Source organism: Micromys minutus, assembly GCF_963924665.1.
Source record: "Micromys minutus genome assembly, chromosome: 6".
NCBI lineage: Eukaryota > Metazoa > Chordata > Mammalia > Rodentia > Muridae > Micromys > Micromys minutus.
The window spans coordinates 44,728,716-44,754,602 of record NC_137975.1 but is presented as its reverse complement, the minus strand read 5'-3'; the positions used below and the strand labels follow the sequence as shown (position 1 = coordinate 44,754,602).

At 44.0% G+C, this 25,887-nt stretch overlaps 1 protein-coding gene across 2 annotated transcripts in view; it reads right to left on the bottom strand.

The window, feature by feature from the left end:
* The window catches only part of NEBL (nebulette), a gene marked incomplete at its 3' end in the record, with an annotated part of 357,458 nt that extends 334,035 nt beyond the window's left edge, over nt 1–23,423 (bottom strand). For both annotated transcript variants that reach the window (XM_080918599.1, XM_080918600.1), the window contains exons 1-2: nt 23,270–23,423; nt 21,854–21,948 (exon numbers count right to left, since the gene is read on the bottom strand). In XM_080918599.1, coding sequence (XP_080774725.1) covers nt 21,854–21,948; nt 23,270–23,338 — 164 coding nt within the window. In that variant the 5' untranslated portion in view covers nt 23,339–23,423. The remainder of the gene's footprint in view (nt 1–21,853; nt 21,949–23,269) is intronic.
* Nucleotides 23,424–25,887: the final 2,464 nt, after the last annotated feature.

Genomic DNA, 25,887 nt, shown 5'->3' with positions numbered 1-25,887 from the left:
CTCAGTGGGGACATGTGTGAGTGCTATGGCCTCTAGGTGAGTCCTGGAGAATGGTTGGGGAGGCTTCCACACAGTCCTAAAATTCGAGTGCCCACATCCAATACGTGATACAAAACAGAGAATTCTAGCAAACCAGTAGAACCTCAGGATGGGCCTGGAACGGGGCGAGGGGGACTGCTTCCACTGTCTTTAGGGGAGTCCTTCGGGTGCTGGTGACAGTCTGGCACCTCCCCATATTGACAGTGGGATAGTCAGATAATCCCGAACTCCTGTCAATTCCCCATTGGTCCAAATGCTGTATTGAAAAAATATATATACTGCTTTGCAATGCAGTGAGATCTGCACCTCAGTCTTGATCTCCAGAATCTATATCTCAGGTTGGCGACTCCGTCTCCTTCACCCCCTCCCTGACCCCACTCCCCACAGACACGAACAGGCCGCACAAGTCTGAAAACTTAAGTTCAAATGGTTGAAAGAGAGAACTGACTTCTGAGAGCTGTCCTCAAATATCCACACATGCACCAACACACATTGCACCATACTCAATGTGTAAAACTAATACAGATGCTCAAACACATCATAGCTTTATACACACAACAGTAACACATTTTTAAAAACTGAAGATAGTCTAAGTCCTACCATATCAAATAGTCAGCAAACATTTAATTCTTTATAAAAAGAAAAAGCATCTTTATCTTATTAGTATTTAAATTTGTCTTCCTCTTTAAGAAATGGAAAAATTATATGTTCCAAATAATTATCTTAAAATAAAAGTCTTTTTCACACATGTGTTAATTATGTGTGTACAAGCATGCATGTGCAAGAGCATGCATGTACACAAGCATACATGCATTTGTGTGTGTGTGTGTGTGTGTGCATGTGAGTTTGCATGTGTGTATATAAAGAGGCACACAACTTTCAGGAGTCCTTCTGCCATGTGAATTTTAAAAATCAAACTCAGGATCATCAAGCTTGGTATCCGCTGCTTTTACCTTCTTGCTGATCCCTGATAAATCTGTGACTTATTATCAGTCAACATTTGATTTTTAAACCTAACTTAGACACCTATGGTCACAAGGTTTCTCTAGCAACAAAACAGGGTCAGGGGTGGGAAACCCTGAAGAACCTGGGTTGGCAGGCCTTGCAGCTGCTCTTGCTCCACCTCCCCTGCCTCTCTGCACCAGCTCCGGACAGATTGCTCTCTCCTCTTCCTACATCCATAGCAGCTAGCTCACTATTAAATTATTAAATTAGCTAAACAACAAGGTTATAAACTATGATACATTACAGGTTAACTTCTTAAAATGAAAGTACGCCCAGATATTTTGTAGCAAACACTAAAGTCAAGTTTAGAAAGTGAGCCACAATCTAAATAACACATAAACCAGGAAAGGGACACATACACTTGCCCAGTCTTAAATTAACCAATTTTAAAAATAATTTTAAAAGTAAATAAGAGGAATGAGTCTGTCTTCTACACTGATAAATTCCAGCAGCAGCCATATGTCTAGAAAGCCACGATGTGCAACATTAGAAGAAAGTGCAACCAAAAAAATTCCTTGAAATTTAAAATATAGCACAACTTCTAAGCGTAAATGTTAGAGACGACATACACGCATTTCCCAGAGTATCAACATCTCAACATCACAGAATGAATCTTCACAGCCAATCTTTAAAAAAAAAGTTTAAACTTAACAGACAGAAAAAAGAATTTTTTTCTCAAACTCTTATTCAAAAACCTAAATCTTATACGAAACTTAAATACTTCGAAATTGCTATCCAATTTGGAAAACATACATGAGAGCTTTTGAAATCTTGAGTAATGTGCGTGCCTATAAAAATTCAACACTTCAACTTTAAAATTCACACTCAGATCTCAGATAATCACTACACAGCTACAACTCGGATAACCGTGCCAACTGCAACACTTAAACAAATTACAACAGGAAGAGGTAACACCGCCTCCAATTTTACACAGGAAGCCCACTGGCCAACGGGACAACATCGGAAAGCAGATAGATGGTCACCAGCACTGTCCCACACTGAGGACAAGGTGTTCTGGGATTTTGTTTGTTGATTTTGGGTTTAAGGGTTTGGATTATTGTTATTTTATAGTTTTATAATTTAGGAGAGTTTTGTTTTGTGTTTTGTATTTTGTTTTGTTTTGTGACAGGGTCTCACCAACTATGTCATACTGTCTTCATGTCACCCTTCTAATCCTGTCTCAGCCTCCCAAGTGCTGGGACTGCAGGTCTATGCCACCATTCCTGACTGGGCCAGCCCTTTAGAAACATTCATGTCTGGTTCCCATGTTAATGCTGTGAAGAGACACTATGACCACAGCAACTCTTACAAACGACAGTTAATGGGGACTGTGTTAGAGTCTCAGAGGGTCAGTCCATTATCATCATGGCAGAAAGCACGGCAGTGTCCAGACAGACATGGTCCTGAAGAAGAGCTGAGAGTGTTCTTTATCTGGACCCCAAGCAGCAGGAAAGACTGAAACACCTTCCAATGACACCATGCCTCCTAACAGTGCCACTCCCTACGGGACCTGCGGCAGCCATTTTTATTCAGTTCACCACAATACACTTTCCTTTTTTAATTCCTTACATCAGTCCCTCCACAGAATCTAAGCCTAGCTTGTGAATAAACAGAGGCTGGGGTGGTGAAGCTGGCTGGTGGTGGAGTCCCCCTCTAGGGGCTGGATGGGTAACTCCCTAACAACCTCAGGCTGGACTTAGACTCTATATTTTGGAACTGAAGTTTTTAAAAAAGTTAAAAATATTCACCATGCCACAAATCCTGGCTATTGGAGAGGTAAACATAGAAAAGATCTACACAAGTATACAGAAGGATAAGACAAGTCCTTCATTTGAGGAACGGCGGAATAAAACTCGAGGTAGAATTTGACAGAGTAGCATGCCCTGTTCTTTACTGGCATGGTGGCTTTCATATGGCATCTTTCCAAAGTGGCTGCAAGTGTAACCAAAACACTGGTACAAGTGTGCTTTTGTACAAACCCACAAAGAGTAACCCACCATAACTAATCCAAGATAGAAACACTAGCAGTATTGGGCAGCTTTGAAAGGTCTGATGAGGAGAAAGAAAGGGGTGTGTAAGGGATTTGTTTTCAAAGTAAAGGGAGGGGCAAGCTTGAGAGAGGAAAAAAAACAGAACACAGTGTTTTTCAAAACACACATTAACCCGGCTAGTGGATAAGATTTCTATCTTACAGAGTTCATCTGGGAGAACTGGCTGACAGAGAACCTGTCCACTGAAAACAAACGGGGGCGGTTCCACTCCGTGTCACAGGATCCACTAAGCATCGGGCATTCCTTCCTCGCTGGAGCCTGAGCCACTGACATGACACAAGCAAGCTCGCTTCACCGACTATTGAAAGACAGATGAAATGCGTCGTGACTTAATAAAACAATAAGTGTTAAGGCAGAGACTCGAGCCGAGAAAGTGTCATAGTAAAATTAATAATTAAACTTTGCAATTGAAATATAAATTGCAAACCATGGGCTATTAAGATTATAAATCTCCCCACCAGAATCTTTCCATTGAACTATGGCCAAGGTCACCATCGGATTTCATTTCTCCCTTTTAAAACTCAAGAAGTAAGAGCTGTGCCTTTTTTATTTTTTTATAAAATCCCGGGCCATATTTCTTCTTGCTTCTTTCATTTGAAACTAAAATCATTTCCTTATAAATATTTTAATATCATTCTCCCATGAGCAAGAACAATCCATCAGAAAACAGTTTCCTAATTGCTCCTCCGGCGTATGCAATGAGGGAAGGTCCTGAGTGGAGGAGAATGTTACACCTGACAAAGAATAGCTCCGAGGAATGTGTGTATCAGTTGAAGAAGTGAGTACTGAGGCTGTCTTAGTTTCTTTCCCTAGTGCTCTGACAAAAGCAACTTAAGGGAGAAAGGGTCTGTTCTAGTTCACCATTCAAGGCACCTCCAGGTCAAGGCAATAGGGCCGTGAAGCTGTTCTTTATGTCAATCCACAATTTGAAACAGAAAGTGTAGAATGTCAATTGGCATTCCCAGCTCACATACCCCACCGTATACAAGCCAAGATCCTCTACCCAGACACAGGGTTTCCCACACAAGTTAATAGAATCAAGAACACCCTTCTCCAGCCAGTCTAATCTAGACAACTCCTCCTTTTCCAAGTAACTGTGCATCCTGCCAAGATGACTACCGATGTTTGTCATCCAATTTATAGTTCAGAGAAAACTCGTACTTCTTCAGTTTTTAAGCTTTATTTCAGGCATAATTGATAATTTTTAGAAACAGTATTAAATGCTTCCTGCAAATTTTGAAGTTCACTGTGTACCACAAAACATGAAGCTAGTTTTGCTTTACTTTGCTTGGCTTCTTCTTGAATGTTCCTGTTATGGATTCAACTGTGCTGTGCTGAATCTTAACCATAATATCTCAGAATGTGACTTTACTTAGAAGTTAGGTCCTTACAGAAATAACCAAGTATCCATGGCCTGATGACATGTGCCTGGAAACACAGCAGTTAGGGAATGAAAATGGAGGATCTGGTGTTAGAGGTCATTCTTGGTCACACCAAGTTCTAAGCCTGCCTGGGCTATGTAATATCTTAGCAACAAAGTAAGAGATGGGAGGAGAAAAGAGAACGGGTGAACGGGTGGGGGGGCAAAAATAAATGAAAATGAGACCATGAGGGTAGACCCCACCACAACAAAGTTGCATCCTTATAAAGGGTTGTTATTAGTGCCCAAACGCACACAAAGAGACAGTATTAAGACACAAAAGAACCTGCCACCTGCAAGCCAAGGAAAGAGGCCTGGGAAGACTTCCCACCCAGCCCTGAAAAGTATTCATTCTTTAAACAAACCCATCCTATACTTGTAAGGCCTGAAGTGGTGAGCTCCTATTTCTACAACTGAAGCATTGGTCTGTGGTTTTCCGCCACAGTAAGCCTAACAAAGTAGCACAGGCATGTGAGGACTTTTGAAGCCTTCCCAAACCACCCATGCACTTAGCCATGTGAGAATTTTGCCAGGAATTAATGTCACACTTATTAGGCAATGATTTCTACAATCTGTTTCTTCCCCTTTCTAAAAGTTAAATGGAAAATTTCCCCATCCCCAAATCTCTCTCTCACGACAGCTTCTCAAAATGAATAGGCAAAAACAATAATAATAATTATAGCTAACACTTCCGAGACATCTCTCTGTGTCAGTCATTCGGGCAGATTATACCCAGGATTTCTTCAGGGAACCAGAAAGGGGGGGAGTATTCTTATTGCCATCCACCTAAACTGAGCATTCTCACCTTGGAGACAGGTGTTGGTTCCAGTAAAACTGTGAAGCAGGTAGTGGACCAGAGGGATAAAGAGGGAAGGAGCCCAACTTCAATGAGTCCCAAGAATGACAGTGCCACACTTTTGGTCCCAGGACCAAAAATCTCCAGAATGTTCCCAGATGCATCTAGATCTAGAGAGCCAAACTTCTTACCATATGAAGAATGGCTTCACAGTTTCTTCTTTTCCTTCCCATTTTCCATAGTAGGGTTTACATTAGGACTAGGGTCTCACACACGCTGGGCAAGTGCTCTATCAATTTATATGCCTTCAGCCCTGCTTAAATTCCTTATTGACATTAACATGCTTTGAATGTAATTATATGCTTCTTATTTAAAGACTAAAGGAATAAATAAGAACCCAAAAACTCTTTATTCTCTCCTTCCTATCACATTTATAATGAAATCACGCTTGTTTCGGTGTTCTTTAGGGGCTGGGGGCTGAGCTCAGCTCTTCCCTCTTCCATCTTGACCATGAAGTAAAAGTATGCCTGATGTATGAGGCCCTACACTTCAAGCCCAGCACTGAAAAACATTCTTTTTTCGGCACACAAGTGCTGTGAGTAATCCTTCACCGTCACCTGTTCATTTCGTGGTGAAATCCTAATGTTAGCAGCCATTGCTCTCAGTCATTTGGTCTCTATACGACATCATCAGACTAATCTGACCTGAGAAAAGGCTACAAGAAGCTCAGTCCAATGTTGCGTTTTGCTTTAACAGTTCAGACTCCCCTTTCCCCCTCTGGAACAATGGACACCTTTAAACTTAAATGTATTTTCTAAAGTCTGCCCCACTGGAGTCATTCCTTCAGCTAGAGCGTGGATCCTAAGTGCTCCCAAAGGTCTGTGGGTTAAAGGCTTGGTCTCCTGGTTCTGTGCTTTCAGGAGGGAGTGGAACCTTTTAAAAGTGGTCCTTGTAAGGCTCCTGGATCCCTGGTGGCATGGCTTTCTTTTATCTTTCATCCTGGCTGTGGGGTAAAAGAGCTTTGTCCTACTAAACACCTTTTTCTGTGATGGACCGCCTTGTCATTGGCTCAGAGGCAGTGGGGTCTGTTCAAACGCGAGCTGATCTGTTCAGTATTAAGTGGAAATAAACCTTTTTTTCTATGTAAGATGACTCATCACAGGCATTTCGCTACAGTACTGAAAAACTAACGAATGTAGTTTCTTTTGTCTGCTTGGGAAATCTTTATAAAAGGTCAATAGTGTGCCAAGAGACATAGTAGGGAGAGTTTACATGGCTCCTGGTTGATGTCCACAGAATTCTCCAGCCAGGCATGAACAGCAGAACCTTTCTTTTTCCCATACACTACTGTAAATTCTTCCTGAAGGTTGAGTGTGCAGTCATCTGACTGCATGTTTTCCCGTTCACTCTTAACTTCAGCAGAATTGAGACCATTGATTTCAAAGTCATTACAACCGCTACCGTTCTACCTCTTTAGTTTTCTTTTTCCAAGTTAGCTTGGAAACAGCTTGAGAGCAATGAAATTATAAACCAAAACAAAGCAAGGAACCAGCTAGCATTCCGTTCATCCTTGTAACTGACAGTTTGTCATGGAGAAGTGATAAAAGGTTTAAAAAGGCAGGGGTTCCATGCTCAGCAGCCCTGGGCAGCGCCTCCCGCATTCCTTTCCCTCATGCTCCTCCCACTCCCTACCACTGTTTTGCCTTCAGGTTTCTCCTGCACATGGATTCACCTGCTAGACGAGTTTTGTTTCAGCACATGCAGCCCTTCTGTCAGACTTCTGTCAGCCCATCCCCAGCCCACGCCTGCTGTACTTGTGGAACTTGTGTACTTCCTTTGGTGTCTGTGGCAGTGCAGATGGGAGGGGGAGGGCATGAATATCCCCCCCCCCCCCCACTGGATCTCCTCTGAGCATCACTGATCTCTCGTCCGGTTACGTGGCTCTTTTATGTGACCACCTGTCTTCTCCCACTGCGGAATTAATTTTTAAATCCTCTGTGACAATGACTTCCAACCCACCCGGATATGAGAAAGAGAGAAGGGGAGGAGGGAGGGAAGGAGGGAGGAAAGAAAGGGAGGGAGAAAGAGGAAGAGGAGACAGATACAGAGCTTAGAAAGCCTGTTGTCAAATACAAGAATATTGGATCCCACCTAGAATAAATGTGTTTTTTACAATTTTTTTCCTTTTTTGGTTTGTTTTGGTTTGTTTGTTTTTCTTTGTTGAGACAGTTTTAGGTTTCATGTCGCCCAAGCTGGCCTCAAACTATCAATATAGCCAAGGCTGACCTTGAACTCCTGATTCTTGTGCTCCTAACTCTTCAATGCTAGAGTGAGAGGCATGTGTCACCATGCTCTGATTACGTAGTACTAAGAATGGAGCCTAGATGCTCATGCATGATAGGTAAACACGCTACCAGCAGAGCTGCATCCCCAGTCTGCCTTCTCCCCTTTAGATATGCACCACCATAGCTGGAATCAGTACACTTTTAAAGTCCCCAAACGTGTTTACTCCTCATCTGCTGTGTCATCGCTGTTTGGAGGAAGAGACAACATCTGCCAGGCAGCCATTTAGTGGAACACTTCCAGGGCACAGACCACTCAACCTCCAGGTGCTCAGAACATAAGAGACACACAAATAAACCAGCTCCAGACTCCCAGGCAACTAAACCCAGCCTTACATAAGAGCCATTTAAAAAGAGAGAGCACAGAGGCAAACCCTCTAAACAAGGATCCTTCTTTAGCTGCCTTGAAGGAAGAACTGTGCAAATACGGTATTTCTATTCCAGACAGGAATAACCCTTAATTATTATGTGCCTGAAGCATCTACAAATTTTAAATAGAATTTCACGTAATGTTAAGAAAATCAGGGAACTGCGTCACTGGCAACAGGAAAGACCTTAAAGAGTCAAAGAGAGTGTGCTGGCTGGTTTGGTGTCAACTTGACACAAGCTAGAGTTATCACAGAGAAAGGAGCCTCAGTTTGGGAAATTCCTTCATGAGATACAGCTGGAAGACATTTTCTCAACTAGTGATCAAGGAGGGAAGACCCAGCCCTTTGTGGGTGGTGCCATCCCTGGGCTGGTGGTCCTGGGTTCTATAATAAAGCAAGCTGAGCAAGCCAGGGGAACCAAGCCAGTAAGCAGCACCCACATCCCAAGGCCTCTACATCAGCTCCTGCTTCCTGGCCTGCTTGAGTTCCAGTCTGGACTTCCTTTGGTGATGAACAGCAATGTGAAAGTGTAAGCTGAATAAACCCTTTCCTCCACAGCTTGATTTTTGGTCATGATGTTTGTGTGGGAACAGAATCCCTGACTAAGACAGAGAGAGTCAGAGAGATGGGGGTGGGAGAGCACAAATCCCACTAAGTTGTCCATAAAGTTCTGGAAATGGAAAAGACAGAAAATTACACAAGAAAATTGTTCCATGAACGAATAAAGGAGATTGGAGATGGTCCCATCAGTGAGGCGCCTGGGAGTCGATCCCAGAACTCACACTAAGAAACAAGAAGTGAGCCTGCTTGTAATCCGAGCACTAGGGAGCTGGACACAGGCAAATCTCTGGAACCCACTAGCTCAGCACCCTAACCTGTGTGGCAGGTGAGAGATCCTCCCTCCATATATTATGGGATGCACCTGAGGAACAAAATAGTACATGTGATGTGCAAACACATGTTGGGAGTGGCACAAATGGCTCCCAACACACACAAAAACATAGATCCTTCCTTCATGAGCAAATGAATTCATTAATTTTTAACTATATTAAGCTTGAGGGAAATATACTTTCAAGAACACATGGATGATATGCAAATGAATGTGTATACATCCTTTTACCTAAAATTTATTGTGACAGTTGCTGTTATTTGTGACAGAATCTAGAATCTTACCATAGACAGACCTCTAGATATACCAGTGGGAGAGTATCTTGACTACATTAACTGTGGGTGGCACCATTCCCTGGACTATATCAGCAGAGAAAAGACCAAGCAACAGCAAGTATTCATTGTTCTCTGTTTGCTGACTGTGGATGTGATGTGACAAGCTATTTCAAGCTCCTGCAGTTTAATTTCTTCACTGTCACAGACTATACCCTTGAGCTGTGAGTCAAAATAAACACTCTCTTCATAAAGTTCTGTTTGACAGAGTATTTTATCACCACAACAGGAAAAAAAAAAAAGAGAGAGATGCACAGGACTTGTATCTAAGGGTTTGGAAAACATCCATGTAAAAAAAGTAATTTTCATAAACTACTTTTTAAAATGCTATTTTTGTCAGCCATTGTTCAAGTGAACATCAGTGATGAACAATCTAGCTATAAATGTTAGCATTTCACTTCATCAGAAGTGATTGTTACTGATCAAGTATATTACCAGTCCAAGCAAGGCCAATTCCAGCAAGAGTTGCCACGTGAATTCTTATGGACAGAAACATCTGCATTCTCTTTGAGTCAGCTGTTGGCTAGAAGGGTCTGGAATAAAGCTGAGCTATATTGCTCAGAGAGCCAAAAGGCTCACTGTGTCCCTGACAAAACTGGCTGGACAATCTTCTCCACTGGATGTCATGTAAACACACAGCAGATGCCTGAACTTACAGAGGCAATTAAAGCCATCCCTGCCCTCAAGGATGCTTCTAGAAAAGATTTGTTTAGAAGGCAAAATCTACAGAATTTCAGAGTGTTTCTAGGTTCTCCTACAAAGGCAGCAATCTCTCTGTGTCTCTGTCTCTGTCTCTGTCTCTGTCTCTCTCTCTCTCTCTCTGTCTCTCTCTCTCTCTCTCTCTCTCTCTCACTCTCTGTATGTGTGTGTGTTTCCTAACTTCTGTAAAGTGACTAAATACAGAGAACAATCTTCATGCTGTAATGAGATAAGAAGGTTTGTGATGAGAACAAAGACCACATTGATGAAGACAGGTGGAGCACAGCTACTGTATAGAAAGGAATTTAACTGGCTTTTGTCTCTGGTTTCTGACAGACATACTCTAAATACTCAGACTTTCCCAAGGAATTGGAGTGCCCCTGTCCTTCATGAGCCCCGTGGACCAAACTAAACTGTTTACTGGCAAGACAGCTCAGAGTGGAGCTATTCCAAAAGACCATGTAATTCATTTGGGCTTTAAGTAGGGTTATGTCAGCTGACCTCCTCCAGAGAGTGGAAGGGATTAGAGACTGAACAATCACATGTCAAATGACTTTATTAGCTGTATGGAGTAATGAAACTCCAGTAAATACTCTGGACATCAGAACCTGGTGGGGAATCCTGGCTGCTGAGCACATTAGTGTGTCATGGAGAGTAAGAGATTCTAGTGCCACAGAGCAAAAGCCCTGCATCACCATGTCTGAGATTCTCCCAGATTCTGACCTTTGTGCCTTTGTATTTGGGAGATTTTGAGTTGTGGTGGTTTCCTCCCTTTTGTTCTGATACATTCATGTGTGTACAAGTACACACACCCATCCCAGGTGTAGAGCAGCAAGAGGAGGATGCTAGGTTGCTTGTCTGTCACTCTGTTGGTTACTGGGTTCTCACTGAACCAAGAGCTCACCATTTTTGTTTAGGCTGCCTGGCCAGCAAACCCCAGCAATCCTCCCGGGTCTCTACTCCCAAATGGCACATAAATGTGCCTTTTACATGGTATTGGGATCTGAACTCAAGAGCTTGTGGTTAGGAAGCAAAAACCCACTGAGACATACCTCCAGCCCCTTGGTTTGTGTCTTTGATGATAAAATAATTCTTTTTCTATTTATTGAGGATTTCATTCAATGTACTTTTTCCATGCCTCCCTCGGCTCCTTGCTGAGTTCTATGAATCATCCAAACTAATTATCATATCTGAAAGGGTTGATGTCCCTCTAAAATCTCTAGCCAGTTGATCAGAAATGCAAGTAGCAAAGAACTCCTTAGCTGTGGTTGGAATCTCAAGTAGAACCCTTCTTGTTGGGGGCCATGCCCTCCCTTGTGGAATGATGCCAACAGCACTACCTTGTAATATTGCAACACTTATTGTCAAAATATTTGCCAGCAACTGTCCCTTAAAAATGCAAACCTCTTGCAGTAGACTTGCCCTCCATTGGCCCCAAGCCCACCTCCAAGCCGGGCTGAGAACCTCCATGTTCCATTCTCATCAAAAAACCAAATGGGTAACCAAAGTTTTGAGCTTTGAAATGAGCCTTAAGATGTGTGGTAAAGCCAGGTGTGGTGGTGCATGCCTTTAAGCCCAGTGCTTGGGAGGCAGAGGCAGGTGAATTCCTGTGAGTTTGAGGCCAACCTGGTCTACAAAATGAGTTCAGGATAGCCAGGGCTACATGGAGAAGCCCTGGATTGAAAAAATGAACAATAAAAATAGAATAAATAAATAAACCGTGTGGTAAGGTGAGGTACAAAATCTACAGTGATGCTGGAGAAATACAAAGATGGGAGGCAGAGAGAAGCCCCAGAGACTTATGGGCTAGCTAGTCTTACATACACAGCAATGAACAACAAAAGATGCACATCAAACAAGGTGGACAGTGAGGATTGACACTCAGGGCTGACCTCTGACCTCCACATTCACACTGTAGTATACATACAGACATGTGAGCAGAGGCACATGCACAACCAAAGACTAGGAACAAAGTCTATGATGATTGCACACAGAAGAAGTCTAATACTTGGCTGAAATATTTAGTCTGTTTCACAAGGGTAGTCAGAGCTTTGAAGATAAAGGTGACTCATACACAGAGTCATAGCATGAGCAAGAATAAATGGTTAAAGCTGGGTTTTTAGTAAATTATGATAAGCAATTATTCCCCTACTGTTCTCCTACTGATGATTGTGTGCTCAAATTTTTGCTAAGCTCATTTATAATGTTAATCAATTCCTACTTCTAAGAGACAGTCTATAACTATACCTGTTCTGCAGGTGAAATCACTGAGACTTCAGCTAAAATACTCAGTAAAGGCCTCAGAGCCAGCAGCCCAGTGTGGCTAGAGGGACAGGGGAGGGGGAGCTGAGCAAAGCATAGAAGAAAGATGATTGTGAACATCTGTCAGAAATCCAACGTGCTCTATTCTGTAGGCGAAGGAAGACCAGATGTGCCTGTGCACCGAGTGTTATGGCCAGAATCACATACGAAAGGCTAAGCATGATCCAGCAGAAATATTCAAATGACAAGTTAGACAACATCAGTCAGGTCACTGGGGAATCCTGGTAAGAAAGGCTGAACCTGGGAAGGGCTAAGGGCTGAAACTGTAGAGAGAGACAAAAAGAGAGGGTGGGGTGCATAAGAACCTGGAGAGAGGCAGCCTTGAAAGGATGACATAGCAATCCAAAGCATTAAACCATCAAGAATACAACCATGGAGGCTGGAGAGCAGGCTGGAGGTCAGCAGTCAATACTGCTCTAGCAGAGGATCTTAGCTCAGTTTCCAGCACTGATGTAGGTGGCTTACCACCATTCATAACTCTTCTGGCCTCTGTGGGGAACTGCACTCACCTGTACATAGCCATTCGTAGATATACACATGCAACTCAAAATTATGTTACCTTCTTTTTAAACACCTGTGAGTAGAGCACGCCTTATCCTTCTGGAAAAAGATTCATCTTTGTTATTTTTATCTATGGTTATTGTGGATGTATGTGCATGTGAGAAGTCCAGAAGGAAGCACTGGATCCTCTGGAGAGGACAGTTACCAATGGGAGGCGGCCCTCTCTACTGAGTGCATTGACTGACAGCAAGTGCCCTTGTGACATGCCTGAGTTTGGTAGAAGTCATTCTCTTGGTCAGCCAATGGATCACCAAGTCTTGCTTAGAGACCATATTCAGTATTAGCATCCCTGTGCCATTGAGCTTCGTAAGCCCCTGGCTGAGTACCAGCACTCTCTCGCTCCAAGTTCCCTGTGTTGGTTTGCATCTGCCTTTGATGAATAATGAACACCAAGGGAGTTAATCAAGGATTCTTGTCTAAGATCTTTTTAAACCACTGAGCTGAAGCAGAAACGCAACAGACCACCAGTCTAGTTCTCAATCCATGTGAATTAGGGATGCATACACTGAACTGGTTGCCTTCTAGCCCCTCCTAGAATTCACTGGGAAAGAGCCAAGAGATTATAGTATGGTAAACAGAAGCTAAACACTGCAAAGCTACTTCTTCCAGGGCTCCATTAAGAAAACATAAAGCAAATAAAATTAACAGTGGGTTCCCAACTCCACAATAAACAATCATAGGCACTTAGGCCTGGTCCTTTCACAATTCCCTGCCTCCACAGCTGTGGCAGTGCCCCTATTCAGTCTCAGTCAGTGGGCTGAAGAGCCACTTGGTCCTTTACAGGAGCTCTGCTAGGTTCCAGCAGCAAAGCTAAGGACAGAAGAATCAATAACGATCCTTTTTACTCAGGCCCTGAACTGAGCTGGATACTCAGGGCATAAACATTACTCAAGATCCCACTTCTAGTGCTAAAAGCCCAGATGGGCCTGATCACACTGCAGCAGAAACAGACGAGAAACAAGACTCAACCCCGTCCTCAGAGACTGCAAGGAGCTCGGCACACTGTGCTGTGTCACACACAGGGTGTGTGCAGGACAGGGTGCTGTGCGCAGCACTGTCTGCATCTTTCTCACTTCCTGACTTTCTCAGGGACCACTTTGTAAAACATTCATCTGAAAATGTTCGAGGAAGACATACAACAACGAGCCCTTACACCGGCCTCGACACATAATCAATAAGCCTTTAAGCGCACACATCTATATCTTGGGTCGACCTTCGCTTCACCAGGACTCAGAAGGTATTTCCTGTGCTTCATCTTGGAATCTTTGCTAATCTCACAACATTCCATAACAAATAGATCACTGTGAGGAGACAGAAGGTACACATCAAAGGAACCTTTTGAAAATATTTTCACATTGGCAGGAATTCCACACTTGGTTTGTAAACCCAGTCCTCTATTGTGAGTCAAATTTTGTCATGGCTAAGTAGAGGCCTGAGCTTCACATATGTTCTAGAACATATTATGTGATATAAAGTGTCCCCTTTTCAATCACCAAGAGGAAGAAAATAGAGGAGAGGGCACAAGGGGCGATGAGGAGGGAAAATCGGCCACCCTTTAATGTAAACGTTGATGTCAAGGAATAACGACGCTCTTTCCCCTGACATGTTCAACGCCATGGCAGGCTGGCATGCTCTAATTGATGCTCAGTAGAGCTCCCCATGACACAATGTTTTTCCATCAAAGTTGTCACTTTTAAGACTGTGACATTCTCTCCAGTCCCTGAGAAGTATTAGGCTGTATCACCAACATGTTGTGATAAATAACAGGTCAGCCTCGCATGTGGGTACTTCATAGGCTTCATTTGATGTACCGAAGCTTACAAATACCCTCCATGCACTTCACCTCTGTAAGGTTCCTGTTGAGTAAACATTTTTTGCTTTGTGAAACATAATAAAACTAAGGAGAAAATATGCAAACTCAGAGAAGAAATGCTTTCAGGTGACCTGGTTACACCAAACCTTTCAGCAGCAACACTGAGTCCCATCGTTCAAGATTGCGGTTCACAAGCTCTCATATCAATACAGACATTTCACCCCTTGCTACTAAGATCTTGATAAACTACCTTTTAGGCTCCTCAAAGCCTAGCCAACATGTAGCTTCTTCTAGATTATCAAACTTCTGCTGGCCTTCCTAGGAGAAACCTAGCTGGGTGCCATGCTGGATGAGGATTGGGTACAGAGTGCACACTCCGAGAAGTTAGCATGATCACAGTTCCCAAAAAAGGCTTAATTTTAACTGAACATCATCTAAGTGGCAGCCTTGGGGAACAATCAGGTTAACAAGAACACTCCCCTCCCCGAGTGAAGGGATCCACACGGTTCCCACATGGCTTGGTATGTCTGTGCCACAGCTGATCTAGGGGCTGAGGGTGTTGGGTCAGCCTCCAGGAAAAGTGTGGGGCCGGTAGGAAGGGAGAGCAATGGCAGGTAAAATCCATGAAGGGACCACTTGCAGTCCATTAACACACCATCCCTCACCGTCTCCACAGCAGCTCTCAGTGCTCCCTGGCGTACAGGACAGAACGATGAACTAGCTTGTCGCAAACTGTTAGTGTCCAAGTGCATGTTCATGGTTTCTCTGCGTTTGCTAATAATTCTTGTCTTTCTTCCTTCCTTGTGTGAAAAACTAGTGAGGGGTTAGTGGTGTGACTCAGAAGATAGTGGTTGCCTAGCATATATGAGGCCTCAGGTTTGGTACCCAGCACTACACACACACACACACACACACACACACACACACACACACACACACACACCACACACCACAGGACAAGTTCCACTAGGGACTGGACCTTGAGAGCTATAGGCGCATCTGCTTTCTTGCTCTATTTCTAGTCTGCCGCCACCACGTGACTATCCACAAGCTCCCCTCTGTGGTGAGCTGTGATCCCCTCAAGGACTTCGAGTCGAAATAAGCCTCCCTTTCTGAAGTTGCTGCTTTCAGGCATTTTGTCCCACAGCTACAAAAGTAAACAATGCGTGCTATTACCAATATTACAGAGGAAGAACAATCCAAAGACTTGCCCTATAGGACAACATGGTGTCAAGATTCAAAGCCAACTACGTCATGCTCCAAAGTGCTAATGACAGGCTGCAGTTCATGAAACCTTCTTCACTTAAAAGCAGGAAATTCACAAATCCCCTTAAAATAATCTGAGGCCGCCGAGTGTTAGAGGACCAAATTTGGAAGGCACACACAAAGATAAGAGAAACCAGAGGTGGAGTGGGCGTGGAGCTCAGGTTTACATTTCATTACTTTTCCTTCCCTGTCCTCTGATAACCTCGGAAAGAGTACGTTAGTTACCACAGAGAAACGGTAAGTGAGAGCCAGAGGCACATTGGCCTAGATAAGCGCCCTCGAGACAGGCCAACAGAAGCTCGCTGACCATTCTGGGTGGCTCTTAATGAGCAGCACCCAGCTCAGCATCTTCCAGGCTGGAGATAGCCAATGAATATTCACCGGAGGAATTGCTAATGCAGCCAGAGAGAGAAAGCAAATGCAACACTCAGCTCCTGCTGTTTCATTTCCAAAAGTCTAACAAAAATCACGTTAAGTGAGACTTTTGGTGAGAGGGAATCTTATTTGGAAGGGTGACTAAACGTATTTATCGCAGCTATCTGTGGGTTTGGGTTTTTGCTGGGTTTTTTTTTTTTTCTTCATAATTAAAGATACATTTGACACAGGAACAAATGTCAGCCTCCACCCCACCCCCACCCCGAAATCTACAGAAGGAATGATTTAGGAAAATCACTGTCAAGGCCAGAGTAAACTATTGCATCATTGTCTGGTCCCTCCCCCGTCCTAAGACAAAGGGACATTTGGTGGCAGCATATTAAAGGCCGGTCATTGACATTGCTATTTCTAAGCAATAACATCTTCACAGAAAATTCTAAGAACCGATGTGTTTTTGTTACAAACACGTAATAAATGCAAATTTGACTTTCACACACAATAAATTAAATAATTTGACAAATGGCCTTGGGGTTGATATTCTTTGTGTGGCATGTGGGGTATCACAGTGTTTGTAGTTTAGCTTGGCATATAATTCACGTATAAATACAAGCTGTGCTTTCTGTCTAACCATCTCGAGTGTTGTTTCTCCAGCACCTCTAAGCAGCAAGAGCACCAGTCAGTCCTCTTTGCTTTGCAAGTTCTAAGATGCAGAAAATCCTGAATGTGCTAAACAAGAAGCCACTGCTGGCTTATGAAGTATAAAGGCTTATGAAAACATGGCACGTACTCAAGTGGGCCAGTTTGTTTTTAAATATTTTAATAGCGTTCACTGCTGTTAGGAACTAAATGTGCATTGTATTCAATCTCATTCTGAAGACACACTCTATCTGGATCATCCCATCAAAAAGATCAAAATGTAAATACCATGTAAATTGCATTTTATACATGTTCTCCTCTGCACAAAGGCAAACAGAATATTTAAATCTTCTCTAAACACGTTAGAATATAAACAGCCAATGCATCTAAACCCAAGAAGTATTCATTGCCTTGTTCCATTAAAAAAAGATGCCCTCGGGTATCAATTACAAAGAGAATGCCTATGCATACGCTTTCAAATTTTTAAGCACAATGTTAATATTTATTTCAAAGGGTCTCAAGTTAATTACTCATTATACTGTCTAAAAGAAAATACTATATAAGTACTCTGCCTGAAACTCTCTTAAGAGGCTATCTAAGCCAAGAGAACTGAGAGCAGAAATTGAACGCCTAACATAGAACTTATAGTACCCAGGAAAAGTTAGTATTTTCCTAACAATTAAATATAAACTATGTACCTTCATTGGATCCTAAAATAAAACATGCACAAATTTGCACATACACCTGCACACAAACAACTGAAAAAGGCAATCTCAGGACAATAAAAAAATAGGTTAAACATGGACCAAATATAAATATTATAAAATTTTTATTTTTTCTACACATGAAAATGGTCCTGTGATTCATGAAGAAAAGATCTTCTTAGTGTGTAACATCATGTTTGAGGATGACATATTGTCATATGGAACTAGCCAATAACTTTTTTTAATGTTTAGAATTAGATGTGTGAGAAAAGTATGGAGTAAAACTGGCAAAAAGTTAATAAAAGTTAAGTCCAGGTAAGAAGCACGGCAGGGCTTCCTCTTGTCATCGCTCCCTAAGAATACATCATGAGAACTGTTTGCATAGCATTTACATTGTGCTGTGTAAGTACATAGAGTTGACATAATCCGTAGGAGGACAGGTGCAGGTCACATGCAAACACACATCATTCTCTCTAAGGGTCTCAAGACCCTTAGAGAAATATCTATCAATATTGCTATAGGCCTCAGATACTAAGGAAAAACTGTATTCTTCTCTTAAGACTCTCACTTTAAAAAGTGACAGTGAGCGTGTGTGTGTGAAAACCACTGAACCAAACTAGGTACAGATAAAAAAGTTGCCTTCCAGGGACAGACAGAAAATGTCTCATCTTCTTGGAGAATCCATTTTCCACCACTGACCCAGAGAAATGATGGCCACACTTCTGTCAGAGACTACAGGGAACAGATGATTGACAAGCACCATGTGAGTTAGACCAGATGTGTATGATCATCCCTAGAGGGTAATGCACATGGGCCGGGTCACATGGTAACACATGCCCTTAGCAAGAGTGGCTGAAAACAGTGGAAGCCTCTGAGTCTAGAAACATCATGCTGAGTAGAACATGCAACACATGAAGCCTTATTTTCTGAAGTGAGCTAACATAGAATATATACTTGAACTAAATTAGACACATACAAAACATCACCTTCTCATTCACCCAAGAAAAGGATTCCTACCTTCCTGTCATCTGGTCAACAAAGTGAACTGCCAGGTTCAATATTAAGAAAAAGAGCCAGGTGGTACTCTAAAATTTCTAGTTCAAACTACTGAAAAAACACCGTAACAGAAATCTATAAATATTTAATTTAGAGATATCTAAAATTATTATAAAAACTAATACTCAAGCTTATAAAACCACATAGTAGGGTATTTTCTATTGACAGAGATCTTTTGTTTGAGGGTCTGAATCCCAGTGTTTCTGGGCACTAGCCCACTGTTAAGTCAGAGTTCAAACTAGCCCTTCCCAAGTTGTTCAAATCTTGCAGCAAACTCTGGTACTCTCTCATTAAGCTGGGCTGAGTTAAGCATAAAAAAAAAAAAAAAAAAAAAAAAAAAAAAAAAAAAAAGAGCTGAACTTTTTGAGTTGGACCAGAACAATCAATGACTTAACTTGCTTCTTTTTTTTTCCTTTTAGAGAGAGAGACACAGAGAGAGAGAGAGACAGTGCGTTCGCACATGCATGTGGATATGTGAGCATGCATGTGAAGGCCAGAGGTCAACCAGAGGTATTGTTCCTCAACGATTGTCTATGTTTTTGGTTAGTGAGACCAGGTCTCTTATTAGCCTGGAGCTCACCATGTATGCTAGACTGGTTGGCCAGCTAGCCCTGGGGACCCACATGACTCCTCCTCCCCAGTGCCAAAATTACAAACTCAGACCACTATGTCCTTTTTTCTTTACTTTTCTTTTCTTTTCTTTTTTTAAATTGTTTCTGGGAAAAGAACTCGAGTCCTCAAGTGAACCACCTACCCCCTGGTTTTCTTTCTACTTTTTTTTCTTTTCTTTCTTTCTCATTCAATTTCTCAATCCCTGCATCTCTGTTCCAATTTTGTTTTTCTCTCGTCCTTTTTTCCTTTTTTTATTTTTTATTGGATATTTTATGTATTTACATTTCAAGTGTTATCCCCTTTCCCCTCCTCTCCCATCCCCCCTTGCTTCCATGAAGATGATCTCACTCCCAACCACCCACTCCCACCTCATTACCCTAGCATTCCCCTACACTAGGGAAACAAGGCTTCACAGGACCAAAAGCTTTTCCTCCTATGGATGCCAGACAATGCCATCTTCTGCTGCATATGCAGCTGGAGCCATGGGTCTCTCCATGTGTACTCACTGGTTGGTGTTTTAGTCCCTTCAGAGGCTCTGCCAGAGCCATACTGATACAGATGAAGAAGCTTCCACTAACCATCAGACTGAGCAGGGGTACCCAAATGGAGGAGCTAGAAAAGGACTGAAGGGACTGAAAGTGTTTGCAACCCTGTGGGAAGAACAACAATATCTCCTTCATTTTTCTGTCTTTTTCTTTCCCTCTAAGGCCCTCTGGGGAACCCAAAAGGCACTGTTATGCATTGGGTTAAGCACCGCAGAGCTCTTAAGGATCCTTCCTGATACTGGGTGGCCCATAAAGCCATTAGGTCACAAGCTAAACAGTACAGGAAGGATGGCTGACTTTCCTTTACCTGAAGAATAATTATCTTGTTTATTGGTTTTCAGTCCCTTCTTTTCTTCTTGCTGCACCTGCCTTTGATCTAGAATCATTTATTCTTCTTAAGGAAGCAAAACCAAAGTCTCATTTTTTGCTTTAAATTTTTTAGTAAGGTATATTGGTCTGAGGATGTTGAGGACAGATTTGAGGAATATCTGTGTGCTATAGGTATCCAAGGATGCCCTGAATTCTCTTCAGTCCTCAAAAGTCTAAGTACCTGGAAAACTGCTGTATCCCTGGGAACACTAATCTAGATCCAAAAGAAACTACAGAGAAAACAAAAGTTATAGTTCTCTACTGTACTGTATGTGCGTGTCTGCGGATATGTGATTGAAATGTATGTGCACACACAAGGGGAATAGAGAAGGGTACCACTGTCACTCTCCATCTTCTTCCCTTGACACAGTCTCTCAAGGAACCTGCCTAGGTTGATGGCCAGCAAGTCCCCCAGTCTCTGCTCCCACACTGCTGAGGTTACAGGCATTGATGCTTATAGCACAAGCATTCTTTCCCACCAAGCCACCTCCCAGCCCCCAGATATTTTTAAAGTTTTCTGTACCAGAGGTCTGAGCACGTTGTTTATCAAGGGTCTGCTGACTGTGATGTGCTCCCTGTGCAGGATGAAGACAGACAGACCCCCAGTCTCCCAGAGGCCTATGCGGCTACTTCAAACACTCTGGTAAGGACGACACTTTGCCCAGTGTGCCATCTAGAAGGTTAGTGTGTGTGTGGAGGTCTCTGGGTCACCTCTAGGGCTGGTCATGGCCACAGAAGAACTGGGAAGAGAAATGTCAACAATCAGGACTAATTGTGTGATCCTAGGGATGCTCAGGGGAGTGAAGAAACACAGGCCCGGAGGCAATAAGAGAGCCCTTGGAAGTTCTTCCCAGTGTGGAGCCACTCACGGCCTCTGGAAGTGATTTGAGCCCTATCTTAAAGCTTCCCTAGGCTTTGGTTTTATACCTATTTGGGAGGGGGTAATAAATGAGACCCTCATTACTTTCAGGGTTTTGGTAACGACTAAGTAACTTGGTATACATAAAGAACTCTAAGCATAACCTGACGTGGTAAATGCTGTGCTAGCTATTGTTGCCTAGAATGTATCCTCCAGGATGCCCATCAAAGAGGTACCACTTCTTTATTTCCCCGGGAGTGCCCTGTCTACTACAGAAGACCAGTAACAACAGATCCAATACTAACCAGGTAGAAATCACAATTCCTTTCATTCCCCATTTAAACCCCAGAACACCCGGGGTGGTGGTCTCGGTGAAGACCAAGCAGATGAGGCTTCTTTCCCTAGCAACGAGGTTCAGATATAAAATTGCAAGGTAGCAACATCCTATGATTTCAACGGAAATTGGCATGTGATTAAAATGGAAATCTACCTGACATGCATGTCAGAGCCCACACATTCTCAGTGGGTAAATTCTGCAGCTTCTATTAATTGTCCCTAAGTCTGCAAAGCTGTGAGCCTCAAAAGCTAACCTGGTGGAGAAGTCACACGAATTACCCTATACATTGGCAGGACAGAAATATAGTGACCTTCAACGCAGTAAGTGACCATGGAGTCTGTGGCAGAAGCAGGTAATTGGCCACCTGCACATCTGGGTGGCACAGTGAGTGGGTTCTTCAGAAGAGGCTCGTCACTAACTTAAGCAATCATGCTGGGCCACACCTGCCCGTACTTACGCATTGCAATAGGGCTTCTTTTCATAACCTTTGTAGTTGTTCATGTTGAGAGCCATCTTGCAGACCTCGCAGTGGAAACATCCTTTATGCCAATACTGAGAAGGAAAGAAAACACAAAAACAAACACTTAACATTTCATTGCAACACCGGTTCTTGACAGAACGGGCAGGGAAGGCAGTCCTTTTGATAATACTGCCAGGAAACGACTGTAGGTAGTAGTGCACGTTTATTTTCAGTTCAGTGAAGAAATAAGACAGCAATTAAAGTTGAGTTTTTACATTAATCCCGCCACTACAGACTCACAATGGAAGGAATGTCAAGGGTCTGTGCATATCATAGCCAAAAAGAACCCTGAGCTCAGTTAATGAAAATGGAGCCAGTGGTGTGGCTTTAAAATACAAAGGGTTCTCTTTCCAAACGTTTCAATGTTGTTTGTAAGATTTCCAACGCACACGTGTCCACCGGAAGTCAGACAACTCACGGTAGCAAAGGTGAACTATGTAAGAACCCTTTCCCCATCCCCAGCCAGTTTCCACTAAATTGCTGAACGTCATCGGCTCTGTCTGGGATGAAGGCTTACTCTACAGTGGCATTTGTAACACCAAACGCAAATTTCACTGAGACCGCCTACGGCTGGTTTCAATTGTCAGTCACTCGGGGATCAAGCTGGGTCATCTCCCAGGCTGCTCAACTCTATCTTCACCCAGGAAGGGCAGAGATGCAGCGACCCCAGCTGAAGCCACCTCCTCTGGAATTTACCGTGGTGGAGCAGGCGCCGGGCGATGGGGTCAGCTGGCTACATCGGTCTGGGTCTCTCCTAGAGATTTTATTCTTAGCACTGCAGCAGCGGCCACCCTACAATTAATTGCTATTTTCCTTTTCCTGAAGCCTCTGTTCCCAGAACTTCTGGGGACTGGGTGAAGGTGTCTAGGTCCGTGCAGTGGGGAGGGAAGGGCAGGCTGGACGGGGGAGGGGGCGCGGCTTGTCAAACTGCACCCCCCACACACACCCCGTTCCCAGCCCGGCTCCTGGGTGACTCAGCCGGCTGCTGCTGGGTGCTCAGCCTAGCTCCTGTGTTCTCAGCTTGGCCCCTGGGTGGCTCAGCTTAGCTACTAGGTTCTCATCCTGGCTCCTTGGTACCGGGGCTGCCGGGCGTCCTTCAAGGAAGCCTTGTAGATGTCGCGCACCCTACACCCAGGACAAAAGCATTTTTCCCAGTTCCAACACCCTTATCATCCAATCGTGGAGATCTCAGACACAACGTCTGGGATCTTCCTTCGAGCATCCTCTCCCTGTGACAAGACCCACAGAACATACCAACCCTCTCATCTTTCCAACCCAGGTGCCAAAACTTCTTGGAACAGGTGCAACCGGGAACCCGGCAGGTCCCGGCCGGCCAGGCGCCCCCTCGCTCACCTTATCCAGGCAGTTGACTTTCTCCGTGGGATACACCACTTTTCCGCAGCGGGCGCACTGGGGATTCATTGTCGCGGTTCCCGCGGGCGGTGGCTGTTGCTGCGGCGGTGACTGGGGGCTCCGAGGAGCCTCTGTGACATACCCCGGAGAGCCCCGCGCCACCTCGGGGCAGGCAGAAAGGCTTCGGGCGCTGGCGAACTGGCTCAGCGAGGTGCAAGGGGGCGCGGCGGGGCCTGGGGCAGGCCGCGCTCGGAGACGCTGACACTGGGCTCCAGCTCGGGCTGTGCGCCGCTGGTTCTGCGTCGCTAGCGCTCCAGGTACCGGTGACTCACAAGCACTCGCGCCCGCCCCTTGCGCTCGCTCACTCGCTCCCCCGCCGCCGCCGCCGCCGTCGCCGCGCAGGCCAAACCCACCAGCGCGCACCGACCCAAAGAGCAGAGATCCAGCCTGTCTGGCACCAAAGGAAAGGGGGTGGTGCGGGGGGAGGGAAGATTAGGGACCCGGAGAACCCCACATGCAGGCCCCCTGTGAGGCCTGGGGAGCTGGCACCCACGGCCGCAGCAGTCCCGGGCGTCCTGGAAGGCGGCGGCGACAGAGCGAGCCAGGAGGAGGAGGTCAGAGCTGGGGTGACGGGAAAAGCTCAAACCCGGGCACTTCCAGGCCTCTTCCTCCCTCCTCTCCTCTCACTCCAGGGTGATGTCCCTGACACCCAGAGGTCGGCCAAGGATGTGCCCAACCTCCTCCTACGTCTCAAGGGACCATCCCTGCAAGGTAGGCGCCCAACACACCGGCCAAGACGGCGAAGAGCCTTCCCGTTCCTTGAACAGAAGACGCTCGGCCTGAAACTGGGAGGTTCACGGGAACAGAGACTCAGTCCCCCACACACCCCTTTGGGCCACCTAGCTCCCACCACTAACGCGGCAGAGAAAATGAAGTCCTGGATGAGAAAGCTTTCTTGGTGCCCCCTAGTTGCACTTCACTGGAGAGCTACTGGTCGTTACAGGCCAGAATCAAGTCTCTCTCGATTAACACAGTCGGTGTTCGCTTCCAGTTGGTGCATTCCGAATATTTTCTTACAATTAAGCACCACAGAGTTCGTTCTCTTGCGCTAGGAGAAGCAATTACAAACCCATCATCCAAACCAGAAGAGCCAGAACATCAAGCAAAGGGGAGGATGGACCGGCACAAACCAGCGAGGGTTTCCGTTTTAATAATAACATCGGGATTATTGGATTCGTTTATGAAAGGCAAACAAATGGAGACACGTTAACTGTATTTTGTGCCTGACCCTGCCACCCTGCCATTTACTGGTTTTGTGGCCTTCTGCCAATGCTTAGCTTCTCTTTGACTCAATCTTTTCATCTTCAGAATGGGGCTGACAACGGAGTTACAAAACAGCTCTGACCCTTCTGGGGGGAGGGTTGAGTGAGTCTGCAGTCCGTAAGCGCTTCAACCTCCCTGGCCTCTCTAAGCACTTCGCAAATCAAATCGGCTAGGATTATCATAAATTGGTTGTAGCAAACACATTCCTTTCCTAGCAAGAGGATTAAGATTCAGTCATGCCACTTAGCAACTTCTGTGACAAACATTTCTGTCAGGTCAAGAAAAATTATAGCTGCACCTCTTCCGGAGACAACTATTGATTGCTAGGCTTCTCAGGCAGGCCGCACCATGACCATGTCCAGAATAATGCCAGACAGTTTGGCTTTTCAAAGACGTAACTTCTTCAAACATAGTCACCAAATCCAGTGACTGGGCCACTCACTGTTTTGTCCACAACCCCACTATCAAAGCAAATAAAAGAATAAGTTGCTATCTGAGAGTAGCACGTATCCTTAAAAACACTACAAAGATAATTAAAGGTGACTACGGGCAAAAAAAAAAAGGTATGTGTATGTGTGTAATCTCCCAAAGGGCAGCAATTTTTATCAGTTCTTTTTAAGCATTTAAATTTTTTTGGAAGTGTCGATTATAAAATACAGTCTAAATACTTTATTCTTTCTAAATGCTAAGCACGGAATTTGGGGTAAAATGATGGTGACATTTATAGCTGGTCCGTGTTCCTATAAATTGTACAGTTTCTTACTAAATCAGCCACCCTTCACAGTGATTGACACACAGTAAGTAGGAATTAAATGTTGACTGAACACAGATGAGACAAGTACACACCTTAAAACTGAAATTAACTCTGGAGTGTTACTCCCTGAAGGGTAAACAATGATTCGGCTCCTCCAACTCTTTGTTTTCTGTAACAAGTCAGCTTCTAAGTTTCTTGCTGTGATACTAAGAGAACTCTAATACCATGTGTCTCTAAAAGGATGTCTTTATTTCCCAAACAAGGTTCTGGTACTTTGACTGGGACCTGTCTGGCCCAGCTTTCTTTCTTCAAGCAGATAAAATGATTTAATTGTTCCACCAGAGAGAAGAGACCTCTGCCCTTGTGCCCTTTTTACTTAACCAGTCAAGAAATTCTGCCTTGTAGGATGGTAGCCCAGTACATCCACATTCCATTCTTTTTGTTGGCATGGCCACAAGGTAAAAATAATAATGATAATAATAATAATAATAATAATAATAATAATAATAATAATATACCATTATTAGTCATCTTTATAAAA